General features: G+C 43.2%; 1 protein-coding gene across 1 annotated transcript; it reads left to right on the forward strand.

Moving 5' to 3' along the window:
• Nucleotides 1-9145: 9145 nt before the first annotated feature.
• Nucleotides 9146-15408, forward strand: LOC310879632 (uncharacterized protein; the record flags this gene model as incomplete). Its single annotated transcript, XM_083794402.1, has 3 exons — nt 9146-10187; nt 10920-11098; nt 15267-15408. Coding segments are annotated over 3 exons (1347 nt in total), but the record flags the coding sequence as incomplete, so codon positions are not given.
• Between the last annotated feature and the right edge of the window lie 508 nt (nt 15409-15916).

The raw sequence follows: 15916 nt of genomic DNA on the forward strand, positions 1-15916 counted from the left end.
TCTGCCTGTAGCACTTTGAGATTTGTTTCAAATGTAAAGTGCGTTATAAATACAATTTATTATTATTATTATAAAATATCTCATATTGCTTTCTCTAGCCCCCCCCTCTCTGTGTCTGTGTAACCCGGTTGGGTATATAATATTTTTTGGTTTCATGTTTTCTGTTTAAAAACGTTTTTGTTACTTCATAACTCATTTTTTAGGAGTTTGTTTTGTCTTGTTTTAAAAGAAAGCACTCATGGGGTTAACATTCTGTCTGGAACAGGGGGAGTGTGCTGCTGACGGACCGGCAGGAAGTGAACACCAGAGAGGATGTTGTTGCTCTATAGGAGGAGGGTGGCTGTAGCAAAGCAGTGATTCAGATAAACTGTGTCTTATATTCTCTAGTCTGCATTGCACAAACCTGCATGCACATGCTGTGTCTCCAGAGAGTTTACACAACAATCAGAGAGGACAGTCATCATGTTTGGAGAAGCAACTGAATGTCTCCACGGAATGCAGTGACAGTGACTGTCTTTGTGTTGAGATGCTAACGCTAATGCTAACGCTAGCTCAGTGAGGTTAGTGGGATGAGAGGAGACTGTCTGTCTGTCTGTCTGTCTGTCTGTCTGTCTGTCTGTAGGATAATGCATCTCACAGGTCTGTCTGTTTGATTTTTTAAAAAGATTTTTCAATAGCTAAAGCACAACAAAAGGGGTTCCCCATTGTAGCTCTGCTATTTTTGAAAAACCTAAGACACTTTTAGAATCTGATCTCAGGTCAGAATGGGTAATTAATGAAACTGTCAGGATGTAGAGGACATTTTTAGAATCTGATCTCAGGTCAGAATGGGTTAAGCTGTATGCCTCACTGTGTGGAGTCTGGAATCATTATTTTGTGTAAGGCAACATCAAGGCTTGACTTAAACATTACTTTCCCAACTTTGTAAAACAAAATGTAACAAACACAGATATAAATGCACTGAATGATTTATTAAATAACTGTGCAACAATTAGACCAGGTTAATGTGTGAGCAGGCTAGCCTGGCTGCATTCCACATGTTATACTGTCAATACTACACTGCTGTGTCACAGAGGAGGTAGAGTTGTTTTCATACTGTAATTAACAAGGAGAGCAGCGGTTGTAAAAAAGCTCATCAGAGAAAACGATGGATTGTGAATTTGTTTTTTAAATCATTCTGACCTGAGATCAGATTCATACGAGGTTTCCACTGGGACACACACACTGGTCTGATGAACCCATTCTGACCTGAGATCAGATTGTAGAAATGTCAGACGTTCTTCGATTCTTTCAAAAATAGCAGACCTACAAGCTCGTATCGCGCCACTCGGTGGCGCGCTACGAGCTTGTAGGTCTGCTATTTTTCAATAGCTAAAGCACGACATGATGCCAACACCAAAATGGGTTAAGCCTGTCAGCAACATGACATTTAACTTGATGATTAATTGTCATCCAAGTAATTGCGATTAATGATTTATTTTGTGTGTTTTTGACATTGAACATATAAATACAAATTAAATTTGCAGAGATGGAGACAAAACTGTGCAGAGATGGCAAATAACAAGTTACTGAGATATTTAATAATGATACTTAATAATGAGACACAGCATCGTCATGAGCTTGTGGATCTGTTTTAAATGTATGTTTGAAAGAGTCTATTATCTTCAATATGCCATTATGTAATTGTGACAGGCCCAGTGTCGTCAAGTGTAGCTTTGTTTTGATTACATGTTGATTAATTGCCCCGTGCCCACTGCCCACAGCCACGAGGGAGGAAACGGCGGAACAGCGATCGATCAGAAGATGGTTATCACTCTGACGGAGACTTCCCCGAGCAAGATTACAGGAGAGAGCAAGGGGACGACAAGAAGAGCAAGACCATCATGCTCTGGGGTCTGTCACTTCACACCACAGAGGACCATGTAAGGCTTTCTACATCACTAATCCATTCTGACCTGAGATCAGATTCTAAAAATGTTCTTCTACATCCTGACAGTTTTCTGAAAAAGCTATGTTTCTATGTCAGTCGATTTTTCTAAAATAGCAGACCTACAAGCTCGTATCGCGCCACTCGGTGGCGCGCTATGAGCTTGTAGATCTGCTATTTTTCAATAGCTAAAGCATAACATGATGCTAACACCAAAATGGGTTCCCGTTCAGAATGGGTTAAAACCACTTAAACCCCAGAGGGGTTTAGGGTCTCCATTAACCCACTGAGCGCTGTTCAGAGGTGGACAGCCGCTGCCCCTGCTGGTGGGGGCAATGGGGCTTAATGCGTTTAGCAGACGCTCTTATCCAGAGCGACTAAAACGATTGCGGATAATCAGAACCAGTGATACCAGTTGCAAAATGAACCTAGCATAATGGAAAGGTCAAAGATATGTTAAAGCTTAATGTGCGTACGGCTTTCAGGAGCTGTAGACTCTTAAGTAACATTCAAAGATTGTGGATTAATTGTCTGGTTTGAGAAACTACTTGTTTATTTTATTTGATTTATTTACAGGTCTAACTTTGAATGTTTGTCTTGTGTTTTAGATTCGAGCTGCCATGGACCAGCTTGAAGGCCCCCAGCCAGTGGATGTCAGGCTGATGAAGAAGAAGACAGGTGAGAACCATGTGTACCATAGGGCCATTCCTTCCCCCAGTCTTTGACCATAGGGCCAATCTGCTTCCGTTTTCAGACCCGTTTTGCCATAGCAACTGAGAATTACTTTTCATGATACGAATGGCTTAAAGAAAACATAAGAAATTTAACATTTAAATGTGGTAAGTGAGAGGAGCAGGGATATTTCTATTTGGAGAAAGTAAAAAATGCCGGGAGGCACACTTACTTTTTGGTTGAATGTCGTTCTTGCTGTGGCATTCAGGAATGTATTTTTCTTTTCTTTGTTGCTGTGGTAAAACTCCTAAATGGCCCGTTTTACTAAACAGGGCCTGGGTGGTGAAGCAGTTTGTGACAGTTTGCAAAAAAAAAAAAAAAATGCAACCAAAAAAAAAAAAAGAAGTATCAAGGGAGTGTGGAGTTTAGCCCATTCTGACCTGAGATCAGATTCACACGAGGTTTCCACTGGACACACACTGGTCTGATGAACCCATTCTGACCTGAGATCAGATTCTAAAAAATGTCAATCGTTCTTCGATTTTACAAAAATAGCAGACCTACAAGCTCGTAGCGCGCCACTCGGTGGCGCGCTATGAGCTTGTAGATCTGCTATTTTTCAATAGCTAAAGCACGACATGATGCTGACACCAAAATGGGTTCCCGTTCAGAATGGGTTATACAGATGACATCTCTGTTTACAAAAAGAAAAAAATATATATATAAAAAAAAAGAAATCCTGAGAGATATAAGATATGTTTAGTGGATTGTACAGTTATATGCACAGCCTTGTTGCTATCAGTTTAGTTACCCAGTTAAACCATGCAGTCACACAGGCCAGGAACATCTTTTATTTTACAACCTTCCAAATGTGGCCCTTAAAAAGAATGACCAGTTAACGTTTTAGAGTGGAACTTCTATTCAGTTTAAGTCCAACTGTCAGGAGCTGGTTTTCTTTTAGTTTTGTTGGGGGTTTTTGGTTGTTGTTTTTGTCTATAAATAATACTGTGAATGGGACATCTTTTCCCCCTTGATATTGGCTGTGGGAATTCAATCCCTGGTTTTGTCTCTTTCCCACTGTATGGTACCGGCTCCACTGGACTGGACTCCACTCGTCTCTTGGGGTTTTCTATGAGGTGAAAGTACCTCCAAAGGTTGACATGAATACACTGCAGACTACTGATAGATGAGAGTCAAAGGACTCTCCCTTCATGAATGCTCCCAAATACTCACTGGTGTTTCTCAACCTTGTCAGGGCGTGACCCCATCCAAATTAATCACTTTTGAACTGGGGCCCTGACAAGAACTTGGGATGCATTCCCTTTTGCTTGACTCAGGAATAGGCCTATTTATATAGAGAAATAACCATCCATTTCCCATTTTTGTCTTGATCAGTGTTTGAAAGTTTTATAGTAGGCTATTCTTTATTCAAGTGTATGTGCACAATTGTTGTTTTGTTTTTATTTAATGTTATGTATTTGTATTGAGAGAGGCCAATTCCAGTTGTTTTCTGTTCAAACTATAGTAATAGTAGTTAGTGAGTCACGCCACCAGGGGGAGATCGCCCTATGGTGAGCATGGTTTGTGTAGTATATGGACCACGGAGGCTTCCGTTCTTCAGACAGATTTGCATCCTGCTTTGATGAACTCAACATATAAATCTCCTGTCTATATTTCCCCTGTACAACAGGTTAGTAAAGTGTGCAAAAGCATCATAACTTATATCAAAGGACTCATAAGCCTTTCCTTTCTTGTTTGGTCTAAGACTGATACAGAAATGTGTTTTGGTTTAGTTTGAGACTTGGGAAATGTACAAGTGAATGAGTGACTGATTCTAAAATGGAGGTCTTGTTTATTTTCTGTAAAAAACGGAGCTCCTCACTGATAATATGTATCTCAACACCACAGTTTAGCATAGGGTTGGGTGTGATAATGTACAAATGTTTATTGAATGTTTTGTGATAGTTTGAGAACAAGTGTTTTGATTAATTCAGTGCATTGTGTGATTTATAAAAAAACGTTCTGTATGCAGTAAAGAACAGACTGATAAAAGTAAACAATACAAGGTTTAAACCGTATTACAGTATTAACTGGAGAACCAAACGAACCCTTATGGTCTGTTACCCTGAGAGTGTAGCAAATAGACCCTTACACGTCCATTTGGTTCCATGTAATGTAGGTGATTTGTTCAAGGGGTATAAATTGGCAGATTGACTGAACAGGCAATTTATTTTTCAAGGGTCAACCATCTGTTTTTTTTTTACTTTTGTGTTGAGGAAAGGTGTGGATCGGACAGCCAGCGTGCACGCAGACGTCGTCCCATCCACAGGGGCAGAGGTCCACTTCTGTTTACTTCACTGCCATCCAGGGCAATGCCAGCATGTATGAAGGAGGGTAGGTGTCTGCCATTTACATTCAGTACCACAGAGTACTATTACATACACACGTGTTCAAGGGTCCTTGAGCAAGACACTGAACCCCAAATTGCTCCTTATAAGGGTGGTTGCCGCCAATGTCGGAGTGATGAAAGTGCCTTTGAAATGTAACACACATTGTAATGCATTCTTACACTATTTCCTTCACTCCGTTTTCCTCAGCTGTTGAAAAATAGCAGACCTACAAGCTCGTAGCGCGCCACTCGGTGGCGCGCTATGAGCTTGTAGATCTGCTATTTTTCAATAGCTAAAGCATAACAAAAGGGGTTCCCCATTGGGCGGGAACCCCTTTTGGTGTTTCAAACTTTAGCTGTTGAAAAATAGCAGACCTACAAGCTCGTAGCGCGCCACTCGGTGGCGCGCTACGAGCTTGTAGCTCTGCTATTTTTGAAAACGTCTGTGAAAAGTCTTTGAATGTATATTGTTTCAGAGCCAACGTTTTTAACTCGAATCTTCTGCTTCTGAGGGGTTCCTGGAACAATATATTTTCAGATGGGGGGGGTCAGCGGCCAAATACATATGATTTTTGGGGCGTCCTTGACATGAAATGCTGACAACTGCTGACGTAGAAACATGAGGTTTTTCAGAAAATTGTCATGGTTTAGAAGACATTTTTTTGTCAGGCCTAAATGGGTTAATATGTGCCATTTCTGAATGCTTTCCAAAATATCCTGGGAACCAGAATATTGATTTTGCCCTATGATTAATTGACCGACAGGGTAACCCATGTGTACCTGGCCATAGACGACCGTCTCACCTCACTGAAGATGGACACCTTCAGCAAGACACGAGAAGAGAAAATGGAAGACCTGTTTGCTCAGAAAGACGTACGGTTCTCCTCTCGGCACTCATCTGTATTAGCTGTAAAATGCTCTTTGTATCTCTTTGTTAATCAATTATAATAAACATCATGTAACAACATATAATCAATTAATAAATTAGATAGATAAGATTTTTTAGAACATAAAAAGGCTCTTCTCCATTATTGCAGGTTGTCCTGGAGTCCGTTGTGATGAAGAAACAAGGACTGTGTGAGATGCTGCAGTCCTGGAATAGCAGGTTACCTTATATACATATTTCTTCTTTTTTTTAATTAATCCATTTTGACCGATTTAAAAAATGTCTTCTACATCCTGACAGTTTTCTGAAACACCTATGTTTCTATGTCAGTCGTTCTTCGATTTTTCAAAAATAGCAGACCTACAAGCTCGTAGCGCGCCAGTGTTGTTTTTGGCAGCAAATTTCTATTTTAGTTTTAGTCATAGTCTCTTGAATAGTTTTCACTTAGTTTTAGTCACATTTTAGTCACCTGGAATGTTCTAGTGTTTAGTCTAGTTTTAGTCGACTAAATGTCATACGATTTTAGTCGACTAAATCTACAGTTGATTTAGTCGACTAAAATGTGTTTTGACAGGCCTTGATGTCGTTGTAATGACATATTTTACACTTTGGTTGCATGCTGAAAATAGCAGATATACAATCTCACAACGCGTTGCGCTGCGACGCGTTGTGAGATTGTATATCTGCTATTTTCAGCATGCAACCCAGCAGAAAACTGGATCTCTTGTCCACTAGTCCCTTACTAACATTTTAGTCTAGTTTTTATTTGTTGACGAAATTGTCAGTATATTTAGTCTTAGTTTTAGTCATCATAGATTCGTTTTTATTTCGTTTTTATTTAGTTTTAGTCAGTGGAAAAAGGTAGTCGACGAACATTTTTCGTCTTAGTTTTAGTCGACGAAAACAACACTGTAGAGCGCCACTCGTTTCTATGTCAGTCGTTCTTCGATCTTTCAAAAATAGCAGACCTACAAGCTCGTAGCGCGCCACTCGGTGGCGCGCTATGAGCTTGTAGATCTGCTATTTTTCAATAGCTAAATTATAACATAATGTTTGAAACACCAAAAGGGGTTCCCGCCCAAAATGGGTTAAGCATTTATTTCATATTTACATGTCGATTCCAGCTCTGACACTTATTTCAGACATGCTATAGTATGTTAGGCCTGACGTCAAAATTTATAAAATGTCTTCTAAATCCTGACAGTTTTCTGTCAGGATTTGCGCCACATTTTCACGATTTTTTCAAAAATAGCAGACCTACAAGCTCATATCGCGCCACTCGGTGGCGCGATATGAGCTTGTAGATCTGCTATTTTTCAATAGATAAAGCATAACATGATGCTAACACCAAAATGGGTGCCCGGTCAGAATGGGTTAAGCATTAGAAAGAAAAAAAATACTGACAGTAAAACAGAACTGAGTTCTCAAGAGCCTAATCTCGGGAATAAATAATTATATAAACAGTAGTGGAATTGTGAGGATCACAGGCCTGTGTAACTAGTGAATTAATGACTTTTGATTAACCCATTCTGACCTGAGATCAGATTCATACGAGGTTTCCGCCGGACAAACACTGGGTCTGATGAACCCATTCTGACCTGAGATCAGATTCTAAAAATGTTTTTCAAAAATAGCAGACCTACAAGCTCGTATCGCGCCACTTGGTGGCGCGATATGAGCTTGTAGATCTGCTATTTTTCAATAGCTAAAGCATAACACGATGATAACACCAAAATGGGTTCCCGGCCAGAATGGATTAATATGTTATTACCGTACATAATAATAATAATAATAATAATAATACATAAATAAAAAATACTTTGCAGGATCAAGTGTGCATAATTTGCAATGTTTTCACCCCATTCTTAACTGGTTTGTTGTTAAACAAGTGCGAGGTAGCCTAGGATCATTTAGTCTTCGGTGACATCATGTTTTAGAGACATTTGGTCGTGTGTATGCGTGTGTGTGTGTGTGTGTGTGTGTGCGTGCGCTCCAGTCTTGAGGCCTCATCCTGTTTAGCCTGTTCTTAGTAGTAAAGTCAGGAGGTTAAAACAAACCGAGACTGGAGACAATGTTTACACTTTACTCTTCAAATGTCTTACTACATTTTCAGACAAAAATAAATAATACATGCATTCTATTAACCCATTCTGACCTGAGATCAGATTCATACGAGGTTTCCACTGGACACACACTGGTCTGATGAACCCATTCTGACCTGAGATCAGATTCTAAAAATGTCAGTCGCTCTTCAATTAAAAAAAAAATAGCAGACCTACAAGCTCGTATCGCGCCACTCGGTGGCGCGATATGAGCTTGTAGATCTGCTATTTTTCAATAGCTAAAGCATAACATGATGCCAACACCAAAATGGGTGCGTTTTCAATAGCTAAAGCATAACATGATGCCAACAACAAAATGGGTGCGTTTTCAATAGCTAAAGCATAACATGATGCCAACACCAAAATGGGTGCGTTTTCAATAGCTAAAGCATAACATGATGCCAACACCAAAATGGGTGCGTTTTCAATAGCTAAAGCATAACATGATGCCAACACCAAAATGGGTGCGTTTTCAATAGCTAAAGCATAACATGATGCCAACACCAAAATGGGTGCGTTTTCAATAGCTAAAGCATAACATGATGCCAACACCAAAATGGGTGCGTTTTCAATAGCTAAAGCATAACATGATGCCAACACCAAAATGGGTGCGTTTTCAATAGCTAAAGCATAACAAAAGGGGTTCCCCATTGGGCGGGAACCCCTTTTGGTGTTTCAAACTTTAGCTGTTGAAAAATAGCAGACCTACAAGCTCGTAGCGCGCCACTCGGTGGCGCGCTACGAGCTTGTAGCTCTGCTATTTTCCAACAGCTAAAGCATAACATGATGCCAACATCAAAATGGGTGCCCGTTCAGAATGGGTTAACCCATTCTGACCTGAGATCAGATTCTAAAAATGTCTATTACATCCTGACAGTTTCATTATTAACCCATTCTGACCTGAGATCAGATTCTAAGAGTGTCTTTGATTTTTCAAAAAATAGCAGACCTACATGCTCGTATCGCGCCACTCGGTGGCGCGATATGAGCTTGTAGATCTGCTATTTTTCAACAGCTAAAGCATAACATGATGCTGATACCAAAATGGGTGCCCGTTCAGAATGGGTTAAGCAGTGACGTCGTGTGGCAGCCACAGTGGGCGCCACCTCACTTAACCTGAGTGTCATTTTTAATAATATAATAATCCATTCAATCGATTAGTTTGACTAACTGTCGCCTCCTCCTCTCAGGACACCACCATCTTCAGCCTGGACAACATCTCCGACAGCGGTGCCTCTCTGCCCCCCACGCCGCTGCCCCTCACTCCCGTGTCGCCGCCGACCCCCCAGCCCCGCAGCAGCGGCAGTCCCACGGAAGAGGACCTGGAGTACCACGCCGGCGTCCTGGTGCACGACGCCATCCAGAATGCCCTGGCGGCGCAGAACGGAGACCGCTGGCACCCGTCGGCGGCCTCCTCTCCCTCCGAGATCTCGCCTCTGTCCGTCAGCCCGGCGCCTGCCTTTTCCTCCCCCGCGTTGTCCTCCAGCCCGGTCCCGCCGCCACACCCCTCCCCTCGGCCCGACGGCCCGGCGGAGGTCCTGGAGACGTCCCAGGAAGGTTCCTCGGTCTCCCTGCGGGAGGAGGAGGAGGAGCGCCGGTCTCCTCCACAGACCCAGGCCGTCTCCCCTCCTCCTCCGCAGCAACAGCAGCAGAGACCCAGAGACGGGGGACCCAGGATCAAGATCCAGTCCTCCTACGCCAGGGCGCTCGCCGCCTCCACCCCGGCCCCCGGACCCCCGGAGCCAGTGTCGGCCCCTGTTCCCCGGCCGACCCCCGTCTACCGGTCCCCGTCTCCCCCGAGTCCGGAGCGGCCTGAGTTCAGCTACTTCAGCAAGTACTCGGAGGCGGCCGAGCTGCGCAGCACGGCGGCGGCGCCGCGCGGCCCCGAGGCGGCGGAGGGGGCCGCCGCCGTCGCCAGCGGGCCGTTCCGCCTCCGCTCCAGGAAGCAGCGCACGCTGTCCATGATCGAGGAGGAGATCCGAGCGGCGCAGCAGAGGGAGGAGGAGCTTAAGAAGGAGAGGGACGCGCAGCCCGTCATCACCGTGCGTCACAGCGCGGCGGGCGGAGGAGCCGTGCGTCACAGCGCGGCGGGCGGAGGAGCCATGCGGACGACGGCGCCGATGATGCGGCCGAACGCAATGTCGGCGGCGGACAAGGTGAAGAGCAACAGCCTGCCGGCACGGCTCACCCTGACGGCCAGAACAGCGCCAGGTGAGTTTCCTCAAACAGTATAGTTACTTAAACCAGTGGTTTTCAACCAGTGGTCCTCGAGGGGGTTCCAGGTCGTCCCCAGCTAAATGATGGAGAGTTGGTAATCAAATGGACCCTTATAATAATAATAATAATAATAATAATAATGAATTTTATTTATATTGCACAAAAATGAAAATGAAACCTTATAGACTTGAGAGCGTAAAATGAAACCAAATGGATTTTGGATTCAATTTACGCTCTCAAGAGTTACATAATTGTTTACTATCTGCATTACATAATTTACAAGAAGTCTACACAATTAGAGAATGTAGAAGAATTGTTATTTTGATCGATGTTTGCTAACAGCATTGTGTGTCAAAATCTCATCAAATGGTGTTCTGTGGATCAAATGCTGAATAAATAATGGGCCTTGATATTAAAAAGGTTGAAAACCACTGACTTAAACCCTCTAAAATGGACCTGAGTTGGCTCTATCCTTGGCTCTATCCTTGGTCTGCCCTTGTTTCCTTCTACAGCAAATCTCTTGGCAACAGCCAATCGACAATCACACAAGCTTGTCGATTGGCTATTTCCCGACGAATGCTCCCCCAGAATAGGGGGCGCTGGGTCGGTGGTTAAATAATACAAAAATCAGCTCACTGCAGTATGCATCACTTTAGAGAGAAAACACAACTTGTAACAACTGCAAGGTGACTCCACTGAACGCTACGTGTTCTCTGTGACCTCCAGGGAAGATCGAGAAGGTCGGCCACGCGCCGCCCGTCTCCCCGTCCACCTCAGAGGGGACGCTGTCTGACGCCGGCAGCGAGGACTCCAGCGGCTCGCGGGCCAAGAACTACATGCAGACACTGATGGAGGACTATGAGACACACAAGGTGAAGAAGAAGGAGAACTTGGAGGACAACAGTGTAAGTATACCAATCATGAACACCTGGTGAAGGGAATGAAAGGAAAAGAGGGGAGAGAGGCAGAGAGAGAGAGAGAGAGAGAGAGAGAGAGAGACAGACAGACAGACAGACAGACAGACAGACAGACAGACAGACAGACAGACAGACAGACAGACAGACAGACAGACAGACAGACAGACAGACAGACAGACAGACAGACAGACAGACAGACAGACAGACAGACAGACAGACAGACAGACAGACAGACAGACAGAAAGACAGAGGTAGAACAGAGAGAGAGAGAGAGAGACACAGAGACAGAGGGGAGTTAGAAATAGAGGAGAGAGAAATGTTGATCTCGCTGTAAATCATGTCATGTGGCCGATAGGGCAGGATCCTGTCTGTAATGTCCTGAGTGTCATTTTAACTCTTTCCTGTTCAACGACAACCATGAAGACACAATAGAATGTGTATTTATTTTCCCTCTCACAGTTAGGTCACCTTGTTGTGACTAGCTGTACTATTGTACTAGCTAACTAATGCAAAGGTTACTAGGTAGGTATTAGACATAATACTGTATTAAAAGTGGGAACACAATATTACGGGTCTGTTAGTTTCCACTAGCACACTCAGATTCAGAGTTGCATCACCGCCGGGGATTTGACAGTGCAGGGGGTTTTCCCAGTCTAACGGGATGTGGGAGTGAAAGTGAAATCAGAACAGCAGGGGGTTTCAGTGATGAGGACGCCGTCGTTTAGGAAGATTACATCACCCTGTGTTCCCCTTTCTAATACAGTTAGTAACTTCTATTTATTTTTAAACAGTGGAGAAATGACACATTTCAAGTTCCGTGTGGAACTGCCACTGAAAATGTAATGAATGCACAAAGTTGTCTTGTACCACAAATCAAGAACAATGGCACGCGTATTTCATTAAAGGTGAGGCAGAGACAACGGCCGCTTTCCATTTCTGGGTCGGGTCGCGTGGCGTGGTTAAACCAGAAAGATTGAAACGACCCAACCCGTAAACAAACCTCACCACTGAATTTCAATTATTCATGAGGAGGACAGCAAAAGCTTATTCATTTTTCACAAAGTTGCATCTAAGTAGTGTTGATTTCGTCAACTAAAACTATGACGAAAAATACCGTTTTACACTGAGGAAAACCAAAACTAAATAAAAACTAATTTGTTGACAATTTTGTCAACAAATAAAAACTAGACTAAAATGTGTGGAGTGGAGAAGAGTTCCAGTAGAACTAAAAGACATTTTCTGCTTGGTTTCATGCTGAAAATAGCCGATCTACAAGCTCACAGCGTGTTGCGCTGCGATGCGTTGTGACTGTGACCTTGTAGATCAGCTATTTTCAGCAAGTGTAAAATCAGCCATGACAACGCCATCAAGGCCTGCCAATTTTAGTAGACTAAATCCACTGTAGATTTAGTCGACTAAAACACAAAAAAAATTCCAGGTGACTAAATGTGACTAAAACTAAATAGACATTTGCAGTCAAAAACAACACTACATCTCAGAGATGCATGGACTCACTCGATCAGTTTATTTTGCTAGCTTTAGTTATAATAATCATTTCTTCTTCTGTTGTCTACATGAATATAACCACATTATAACCATATAAAATGAAATGGGAGTTAAATGCTGCAATTTGTAAAAATGGCAAAATATGACTCCTATAACGTCGTTGAAGTGGGACTCATAAAATGTCCCTGGGACTCATCTAAAAGACCATCCCTGCATCCCGGGACTGAATACATTGAAAACCTAATTACATCATATTTTAGGCCCACGTCCAATATCACCACAATTCACAGCCCACCAGTGAACCTCGACCCACAGGTTGGGAATCGCGGCTACAGGGCTATTTATTCATTTGTGTTCTTTTAAAATGTGCTATGCATAATGTCTGTAGTTGTTGTTGCTGTTGATACCTGATGTCATTACACATGTTGACTGTGTGTACTGTGGACTCTCTCCTGCTGGTCGCTCAGTATGCCCGTATGTTGCTGGCTAACGAGGTAACCGCTGAGGTATAGCTGTCCTGTCTGTCACACACCTGCACCTAGCTGCCGCACACCTGTACACCTGTATCCCTCAATTAACCCATTCTGACCTGAGATCAGATTCATACGAGGTTTCCGCCGGACACACACTGGTCTGATGAACCCATTCTGACCTGAGATCAGATTCTAAAAATGTCAGTCGCTCTTCGATTTTTCAAAAAATAGCAGACCTACAAGCTCGTATCGCGCCACTCGGTGGCGCGATATGAGCTTGTAGATCTGCTATTTTTAAATAGCTAAAGCATAACGTGATGCCGACACCAAAATGGATGCCCGGTCAGAATGGGTTAAAGGGATATATGTTTCACTTTCAAAACATGTTTGGGGTCATTTTTGTTGTCCGCTCAGGCTTTTGTGAGCGCCCCCACCCCCCAAGACAGTTTTTCAGTTGCATGATTCAGTATTTAGATATTTCATATCCATTGTAACTTCATGTTAGACCAGTGGTTTCCAACCAGTGGTCCGGGGACCACCAGTGGTCCTTGAGGGGGTTCCAGGTGGTCCCCAGCTAAATGATGGAGAGTTGGTAACCAAATGGATCCTTATAGATCCTTTAACTCTTGAGAGCGTAAAATAAAACCAAATGGACCCGTTACATTATTTAAATATTAGTTAAATATCTGAATTACTTAATTTACAAGAAGTCTACACAATTGAGTTGTTATCTCTCCTAAATACACAAAACACACATCCTTGGTCCTTGTCCTAGTTAATACGTGAGGGGCCGTGTTTTTTCAATAACTTATTATGAATTATTTATTATATGTTTTTTCCCCCCCAAAACACCATACATGTCATACGCACATTTAAACACACGGATACATTTGTACAGGTCTGCTTTGTTGTGTTTTGTTCTGTGGTGTTGATTCTGCATGTGCTTATCCATGCATTTTATATGACCTTTGACCCTTCAAGTCAGCATGTTTTTGCACACGCACGGACGCACACACACACACGCTCGCACGCACGCACACACGCGCGCGCGCGGCACACACACCCTCACACACACACACACACACACACACACACACACATACATGCAGGCTGCATACACAGGCAGACGCATAAGTACACACATGCAGTGTTCAACAAATCCTAAAACAGTTCTTTATTTATTATTCCTAATTTCCTATATTAATCTATATTTGTTTGTTTAACCCATTAAGACCTGAGGCCAATTCTACAAATCATCTCTGTGTCGGGTGGACACCTCATATGTCCAAAACTGTTTCAGAAATTTTACGAAGAATCACAAAAAGGTTTTCTGAACAACATTAGTGGGTTGACAACGACATAAATGGCGTCATTTATGTTGTTGGCAACTATTATTTCCTAGTCCTGAGCACCATTGCCATTACATAACATTGCTGTGAAAACAATATTATCAAGATATTATCGTCATTACAAATAACACAGACCACCCACCCCTCTCCTCTGTGTGTGTGTGTGTGTGTGTGTGTGTGTGTGTGTGTGTGTGTGTGTGTGTGTGTGTGTGTGTGTGCGTGCGTGCGTGCTTGCGTGCGTGCGTGCGTGTACCTGCATTGTAGGTCCTAGTGGATGTTCAAGCATGAACCTTTGTGTGTGTGTGTGTATGTGTGTGTGTGTGTGTTGGGGGGGGGTGTACGGGCTCAAATACTTGAGGTGCGCTTGATTTATGGGCTTTATAGTAGGTGGGCACATTATTTGTTGGGCTGTGCAAAGTGAGTACAGAGTCTGTCTGTCTGTCTGTCCTCTGTCTGTCTGTCTGTCTGTCTGTCTGTCTGCCTGTCTGTGTTCATAATATACTGTATGTCAATCTGTCTGGCTCAGCTCTGTACACCTCTAGGTTGTCTTGTTGAATGTGATCATTCATTACCACAGAAGCTTAATGAAGCGCACCCAAAGTGTTTCAAACTGAATGCATGTGGTTTGTGTTGCTGTTTACACCTTGGAAGATGTGGTTAACCACACACACACTGCAACATCCTCAGTGTTCATTTTATAACTTTGTACACTCACAGTCAGAGTTACAAAAGCATTATTGACACTGAGGATTCTACGGTGTGTGTTACACAGTGTCCTGCCATGAGTGTGACTGAGCTCTGATTCGCTGCTTCCCCTGTGATTGGCAGGTCCTGGAGGCCACTCGCGTCACCAGGAGGAAGAGCAACATGGCACTGAAGTGGGAGGCTGGCATCTATGCCAACGAGGACGGTGAAGAAGAGGAGGAGGAGGAGGAAGAGGAGGAAGAGGAGTAATCCGCTCCTTTTCCGAGGGACAGAAGGAGGGTAGAAGAAGAGTAGTGGAGGAAAAGGAGTGAATTGCTCCTTTTTGAGGAGGAAGTGGAGAAGGAAGTGAGGAAGAATGAAGTTGAACGAGTCAGGACGACCAGCAGTATTTATTTTACTTATAGTATTCCAATGATCACATGACCCGCTGGCTTGGCCAATGGGGCACCCATCCTGGAGATGTAACGACTTGTGATTGGCTGACTAGAGCTTTTGAGGGCGTGGCTAATGGTTTGGAGCGTTGCGATGTGGAATCGTGTTGTTGGTCCCAGTGGAAACTGACACTACATAGAGGCAATGCAATGCAAGAGATACAGCACAAAGAAGAGGCTGGCGGTTTTAGAGCCTTCTGATAGTGCTTTTTACATTGGAGACATTTTGACAATCTGGTATAAACTAAAATACTTGGATATCTCACACATTACAAACACTTTGTGGCCCATATTATGAAGTAGGAGCTCAACTCTAAGGATTCACTCGAGGTCAGGGGAAGT

The sequence above is a fragment of the Protomyctophum parallelum genome (genome assembly GCF_964188405.1).
Source record: "Protomyctophum parallelum genome assembly, chromosome: 21".
Classification (NCBI taxonomy): domain Eukaryota; kingdom Metazoa; phylum Chordata; class Actinopteri; order Myctophiformes; family Myctophidae; genus Protomyctophum; species Protomyctophum parallelum.